Source organism: Crassostrea angulata, chromosome 4 (genome assembly GCF_025612915.1).
Source record: "Crassostrea angulata isolate pt1a10 chromosome 4, ASM2561291v2, whole genome shotgun sequence".
In the NCBI taxonomy this organism is placed as follows: Eukaryota; Metazoa; Mollusca; class Bivalvia; order Ostreida; family Ostreidae; genus Magallana; species Magallana angulata.
In genome coordinates this window covers 33,614,462-33,622,047 of record NC_069114.1, presented here as the reverse complement: position 1 = coordinate 33,622,047, position 7,586 = coordinate 33,614,462, and the positions used below count along the sequence as shown (strand labels likewise).

The following is a 7,586-nucleotide window of genomic DNA, read 5'->3' as shown; positions in this document are numbered from 1 at the left end:
ATTACACAAAGAAAATGATTTATTATGTTAACTTTTTGTGTGTCATTTTAAGAAACCTATCATATTTTCATATAACAATTCAAATAAAAAACAACTCAAATATTATTGTGGTATTTGAAAACTTCGGGAAAATACATAAATATGCATGTACATATCAAACCTATAAAACCATTTTTAAACATTGTCTCTCTTTTGTCTAACAGCAGTAATGTTGATATAAAGTCAGATACAAAGTAGTCCTAGTTCATTTACTAAAGATTTTTTATCGTTTATTTTTACAATCAATTCTTTAATGGAGTGACTAGATCTACAATATGATGAAAAATTATGCACTGTAGAAACTGCACATCTAAGTAAAACTTTCTGACTTTTAAAATTTTATTTAATTTAGATACCGAGTTAACTTTATGTTGGTATCCAAAACAAAAGACATTGAACAAGCTTTCATCAAGCGTATCCATCTGTGGAAGAATGATAGTCGGAGCAAATATCGGAATGTTTTATGGGATTGTATATCCGTCTCCTCCTACTGTAATAATCTGATTATTTACGTTGGATATATCGGTCAATGTTATCCAATTAACGTCATCTAAGTAGTGTTTACCTGTAGGATGATTCATGAATTTTGTGGTCTGTGTCCTTGATGAGTGGTATTGTTTGAATAACAAATAATGTTGCACCGTGTCACCATACCTGTATCACTGCAGACAATGCATTACACGGCCGTATATCATTATACAACCTGTTGATTTTGTCTAGGTTTTTTTAATTCTAATACGTTATATGTTCCAACAATAAGATAAAAAAAACATCTTGGTACTTCAATTCATTTTCAAAAAACAAGATCAAATACTTTTTCTGTAAACATTTCGCAATTAAATGGAAAATCCAGCCTTTAAAATTAATATGAATACAGAGATTACATGATACAGAACATGATTAAAGAGAAGATGATCATGAAGAAAACAATAATCTCAGTTTTAAGGATTTTTGCAGTACTTCAGATGACAAAATACGTTGTCATTGCTAGCATCTCTTGCGACCCAAGGCCAAGTAGGAATTAAACAACATTTATCTTTTACATAATATTATAATGCCTTATCGATGTAATTGTTGTCTTCATGGCGGTAGAGAGAAGATGGTTTGCTTTTTTTCTATATCAAATATTTCTTCAAAACTATTTTTATTTTCTTCATACTTTTTTTTTTTTACATTTTTTTTGGTTAGACATTGTAGTATATCATTAATATCCTCTGTATGCTGTGTTAATGGCGTTGAAAGATATAGAAATACTGGCTATATGTTTGTGGAGTATGGAGAAAAGGGAGTTAGCTTGATTTAAATGTGATATGCAACCAAATTTAAAGAAAAACAATAGAAATTTAAATACTTAAATATGCTTTTAATAATATTTTATTTTTTCCATTAGGATCGTGTAAGGATATCATTTTGAATAACCCGGAAAGCAAAAGTGGAGAGTATACCATCACTCAAGATACAAAAACGCCGATTTCTGTTTTTTGTGAGTTTTCGTTGAAATCTCATGGGTACACATATCTAAAAGACTATTCCGAAAGCCAGTTTAATCTTCGCTCCATCTGTTCCACTACAGATGAAGTTAAAGTGGTTCATCTCCGCACGTCGGGTAAACGCTATGGAACAGTTCTGGAAGAGTTGAAACGTTATCAAAGTAATTATTCATTGAGTCTGCAAATCAACGAAAATAAAGGGTTCAATGCACCTCTGAACGTCCCTTTCCTCGGCAAATATATTTACGTGGGGTTCCTTCCGCGGTCGATTGCAGCCAGACGCAGTATACAGGGGTATCGGGCTGGTTCTAAGGATTGGGAATTCAACAACTGTGATGCCAATCCGAATTCTTACATAGCTTTCTTCTATAATAACTCACCATTGCAGACCCACAGCTATCACAAAAGGTGTTGCTATAACAAATATATGAGAAATTGGATTGATGTGTCTACAAGATACAGCCTTCCTATTCCTGATGACTACTTCCGGTTTTTTGAAATGCATATGGGTGGATGTGGGGGGTATGTTGTCCCTAACTATGGTACATTTTCTGATATTGTTGGTGCCGTACCTGGATTTAGGTTTGGTGAGTTCCTCATATCTTCATGGATTGTTCTTTGGTTTTCCCTGACTATATTTGCCCATCACTGTATTTCTTGTATATGTTTTTATTTATTTCTGAAGATGTAACCTGCAGTGACATGCATTGCCATCATGGCGGATCGTGTATCATAGCAAATGGAAGACCAACCTGTTTCTGTTCTTCCGGATTTACCGGATCTCAATGCAAAGAAAAAATCCCATGTAGGATGTCCCATTTATTATCATTTTTTAATTTGTCGTGGTGCTCTTGTTTATTTTTTTTTGTATATGAAATTTAATTATCTTGAGTAACAATTTTTCAGCTCCTAATGTTTTGGATAATGATTACATTTTTTATTTAAAATCTTAGAATCCCAGATTATTCATTTTAATTATTTGGACGTGACGTACATTTCGTGGTATTTCTACTTTACATCTCTAATATTTTATTTTCAGTTTCTTGTAAAGACATAGCTATATCTAAAGGGCCTATAACTGGAGAATACTTGATATACAGCAGAACAAAACAGAATCAATCGTACAACGTTTTCTGCGAGTTTCATCAGACCTACGGGTTAACATTTGTCTCAAACACTAATGCCACTATTGATGCTAACGAATTATTTGAAATCAAATCTCAAGTGGTAGTTCGACATCTTAGAAACAAAAAGCAATACGACTCCATTTTGGAGCAAATAACTCCGTATGCCGACAAGCCATTAACTGTCAGGTATAATTCTTTTGCTGGCTTTAGAGCTCCAGTAAATGCCAAGAAGATGGGGCCTTATCTCTACCTTGGATTTCTGGATAATAATACGGCTAAGGCTAAGAACACGCAGGGCTACAGGGTCAATGATGCCGATCAAACGTTTGTCAACTGTGATAGGAATCCAAACAGTTACATTACCTTTTATTTCAACCCTAAAAGCAACCTTCCTGGTGGATATTACAAAAGGTGTTGTTACACGCCGCTGATGAAAACATGGCTTGATGCTGGAGTGCCTGTGGACCCCGCTCGACAACTTCCTAAGTCCTACTTTTTGCAGTTTGAGATGCATTTTGGTGGTTGTGGTGGATATGCGATAAATGGATACAATACACTAGCGAATATCGAAGGGGCAGCATTAGGCATGCGATTTGGTAAGTGCCTTTTGTTAAAATTTTGAATCACTTGTTTTTGCTGTTTGATCAACTTTTTTATTTTAAAAGTTATAATCTAATTTCAGAGTTATGAATTAATGAACGAAGAGTTCCTAGATTCATGTTACCAATGATATGATACAAACCAAGATGGGCTATACATGCAGTATTTGCTGACCTTTGCTTTCTTTATATAACATTTCAAATTGTTAAATATACAATTATTTTCTTCAATCAATGATTTTGTCACATATATTCCTTAGATAATTCATGTATTAGATGTTATTATGATTGCAACGACAAAAAGGAAATAATGATAAAATCATACAAGAATAAAAAAGAATTCCATTTACCATTTTTTTTTTTGTTCTTAAAATTATAAAAAAAATCTATAACGAGATCTTTGTCTCTTCAAAACTTTAACAGTGTTTTAAAGATCAAACATTCCGTGATCGTTCTAGAATTATGAAAAAAGCCTTTTCATAAATATGTCATCACTATAGCCGTTTTGACAACGCGAGTCCCCTCCCTCGTATCTATAATTTCAAAGAAAAATGTGTAATCAAAATAAGCTAAGCCTCTGTGCGATTTGTGATCCTTTTATTGCTTATACTCAGCCTTTACCAATTAAACAAATGCATATCTTTTATAATACACATATTAAACAGTTACATGTACTGGCTGATATTTTAATGTAATTCCAACTTTATTGAAAATGGCTTTTATGGTTGAATTAAGCGAACCATACCCAAATAATGGTCCTTAATCTATGCATATTTTAAGGTTATAAGGAATGAGATGCATTTGATGTATTGAGTAGTAGGCCTAGGAGGGAATAATACTAGTTGTATCATACTCTAGTTATACATTAGTTCAATTTAGTTTACCACAGCGAGTGTTGAACGTTTGTTAAAGTGATTAATAAATCTACGTAACCTCCGCAGGATTGAAAAAGGTACATATGCATTAAAAAGATTCACATTAATCTGAGACATTTTATGTTTAGATCGTAGAGGCCTTGCCATAATTAAACCCTTGTGGCTATATCAATATTTATTATCAATGAATTTATTGAATAGATCAGATAACTTGTTTTGATACGATGTTCTGATAGAGAGGAGAAAAATATTTCAGGATCAGTTTTCTTGTACATTTTCTTGATCATATATTCCATATAAAATGAAATTAAGTTTTCTATCTTCTTTACTAATATGATTTAACTAATCAGAGTTAAATCCATTTATCAAAGCGAAATCATGTTTAGATTTCATCATATTAACATTTTATCTTATTAGTAACTCATAAATCTAGGCATATATTTCACAACTATTATTCCCATAATAACCAGCGCCAGCTGGTATTAGCCTTACCATCGGCCTTAAATTTTTGGCTATTAGCCAAAAAATTCAAGAGTAAACTATGCCAAAGGGGAAAGTTCGAGAGCCTCCACCTGCACCACGTGCAAAGCCGCGCGACCCGAAGCGCGCCGCAACAGACAGTTCTAGCTCTGATGGTCCCCAGCATAGTGTGAATCTGGTTGATTTATCTGGTTCCCAGCATAGTGTGAATCTGGTTGATGTATCTGGTTCCCAGCATAGTGTGAATCTGGTTGATTTCTCAACCTCACATAACCTAAATAGGGAAACCGTGTCAACCCAAAAGCAACCAGCAGCGCTGAACAGGGAGCAGTTGGACGAGGTGACACAGGCAGTGATTGCCGCCATGTCTAGCAGGGCAGAGATCCCTCATCCCCAGTTTGAGATGACACAGGATGCATAGTATCCAGGTACTGACATTCTACATGTACCTACACTAGCCTTAATTTACAATCAAAAGTCTCATGTGCAAAGTTCGCAGCAATGTTAGGGCGTACCGATGCTAAAATATGGCTGGAAAACGATATTGTTTGAATCATCGCAAAAATACTTTGACCGGGATTATTTCTATGTTACATTTATTGACACCGATGTTAAACATTATATTTGATGCCTTTTTGTGACGTCATATGTTCTTTGAAATCATGTGATGGGCGAATCTTTAAATTGCAAATGATGTATTTAAATCGCATCGGCGCAGGTGATTAATGACATTAAATCATACCTAATTTTAAAAAAAAATCCTTTGCTAAGGATGACGTTTACTCAGAATGAAAAAAAAATTCCACTGATGATAATGAAAAACCAACTATTGTGTGTTATAGACCTTTTATTGTAGTGTTATTTTTTATTTTCAAAAAAGTAGGTCAATGACCTACTTTTTGAGTTAATGGCCATTGTATATTTTTGGAAAATTAAAGGAAAATCACTTAAAATTGTACACTATGATTGAGATTTTCTTAATTGTGAAAATAAAACAAAATGCTCAACACTTTTGAAAATGAAATACAATTTATGAATGGCAGTGACACTAAATACATACAAAGCATTAAGTTTCCTTCACAATTTTAATAAATATTCCAGTCCGAATTACCTCTATCACTTTTCAAATTCCTACCCATTTTTGATCCAATTTTACAAAAAATTGAATGATGATAATACAAAAACATTTATAGTATTAAACCACTTATATTGATCTTATTCTGTTTGCATATGATTTATATGAGGTCAATGATCAAAATTTGGTGCAAATGACATAGAGCAAGTAAAAACCCAAAAACTGTAAGATGGAGTAAGGTGGAATTTACATTTAATTGCCTCTATCGTCCCAAACACAAAACTTGTTTAGTCGTTCATGCTGCCCGGGGTAGCATGGCGTTATTTAAAAAAACGTTAGGGCGATGGAACAGACACAAAACAGGGTCAACAGCAGCCAACGAAATCCTTGGTGGTGGGGGGAGGCTTCTCAGGCATACACGGTTTTTAGGAAAACCTAAACAACTGTTCGGCCGAGATGGGGTACATCTGTCAGGTCTAGGAAACGACATTTATCTTAATAATCTACAAGGGGCATTGGAATACTTTGTCAAAAACAAGGTGGGAGTGGTTTTCCCAGTGAATTACATTCTAGGGTCTTAACAAACATGTCCACAGTGGTGTTATATTGAAGTTGCCTACCACCACGAGCTTTGGAGCCCAAAGGTGCCAATGTGGCGTATTTGTCAACTTCAATTTAACCATTGAACTGTTCTTAGTATGTACTGTGTTTGTTGTGGTTGATGTTGATAGATACAGATAGATCAGGTGTACTAATAAGACATTTGAGTAAAGAAAATAAAAATTATGGAGTACAACTTTATTATCATATAATGATATTTTTGTTGAATTGTGTCCGTAGTACGATTGCAGTCAACCCAGCGTGCTACTTTTCCAAGCAGGGAGGGCATAAAATGTTGATGTAGGGGGTATACCATGTTGTCGGCTACCCTATTGTTGTAACCTTTTTTGACCACTGTTTACATTACCTGCCAACTTAATAAATGAATTCAAAAACACTTGTGTAATTGAAAATATACTAATATATATAATGATAATTGAAACAACAGCAACCACTTCACATTTTCACACTCAACACTTTTCAACTGAAATATTTATTTACTTTTTCATTCTATATCAATCAACCGCCTACACCTATGTGATGTTTAATTGTGACGTCAAGTCGCGTAAGAACACACAGTGTAATATCAAAAATTTATCCCAAGAGTGATATCCACCGCATTTCGAGATAAACATGTGATAAATCAGTTAAGATCAAATCGTACAATAAATTAAATTCATCTTCTTGATCATGAACAGAATCGTCATTATTATCATGCTTTATCGCAACAGATCACATCGTCAGTTCGCAATGAACGTATCTTACCATATACATACGAATCTATCAGTACACAAGCGTCCAAAATATGGGACTCTTGTCGCGATGTTAGAATCAAATCGAGATCCGATCGGGAATTCTATCTTGATGATCTGATCAGAACGGATGTTATCGTATCTAAACGGGAAATGAGATCATCACAGATCGCGTCACCTGATGTATGTCTGTCCTAACCTTGTTTATGTGTCAAAGGTTAACGAATCACATAAGGACGCATCGACCCATATCACCTCGTATTCAATCCTAAAACTTTGGATAACTTCCACGACAAATTACGATTTCTCTATCGTGGTGTTTATAACAGATCTCAAGACAGTGGGAACTAAACATAAAGAAGTCTTACCACATTAGTCATTATTAAGTCGATATAACTCAAGTAGGTTTCATTGATCAGCCAAATCGAAACAACTTCAGTAGGTTACTTTGAGCCAAGGCACGATGGACATTGTGCCAGCGTTCCCTACATTTTGTTAGATATTCATAACAAACGTAGTATTTGCCATTTTCAATTGTTACAATTTACG

General features: G+C 34.3%; 2 protein-coding genes across 2 annotated transcripts; both read left to right on the top strand.

Annotated features, from left to right (window-relative positions):
• Positions 1–923: 923 nt before the first annotated feature.
• On the top strand, positions 924–3,453 carry LOC128180296 (uncharacterized). The gene is made up of 5 exons (XM_052848275.1): positions 924–1,053; positions 1,430–2,116; positions 2,215–2,334; positions 2,569–3,252; positions 3,339–3,453. Exons 1-5 carry the CDS (start codon positions 924–926, stop codon positions 3,344–3,346), a joined length of 1,629 nt encoding a protein of 542 aa, XP_052704235.1. The 3' UTR covers positions 3,347–3,453.
• Positions 3,454–4,671: 1,218 nt separating this feature from the next.
• Positions 4,672–5,031, top strand: LOC128180302 (uncharacterized). The gene has a single exon (XM_052848281.1). It carries the CDS (start codon positions 4,672–4,674, stop codon positions 5,029–5,031), a length of 360 nt encoding a protein of 119 aa, XP_052704241.1.
• Positions 5,032–7,586: the final 2,555 nt, after the last annotated feature.

What these genes read in the sequence shown, in the direction of transcription:
- LOC128180296 (XM_052848275.1), top strand. Translation starts at nt 924, where the DNA reads ATGATACAGAACATGATTAAAGAGAAGATGATCATGAAGAAAACAATA. An exon ending in CTCTTGCGACCCAAGGCCAA is followed by an intron (nt 1,054 to 1,429) that starts GTAGGAATTAAA and finishes TTTTTCCATTAG; the next exon opens with GATCGTGTAAGGATATCATT. An exon ending in ATGCAAAGAAAAAATCCCAT is followed by an intron (nt 2,335 to 2,568) that starts GTAGGATGTCCC and finishes TTTTATTTTCAG; the next exon opens with TTTCTTGTAAAGACATAGCT.
- LOC128180302 (XM_052848281.1), top strand. Translation starts at nt 4,672, where the DNA reads ATGCCAAAGGGGAAAGTTCGAGAGCCTCCACCTGCACCACGTGCAAAG.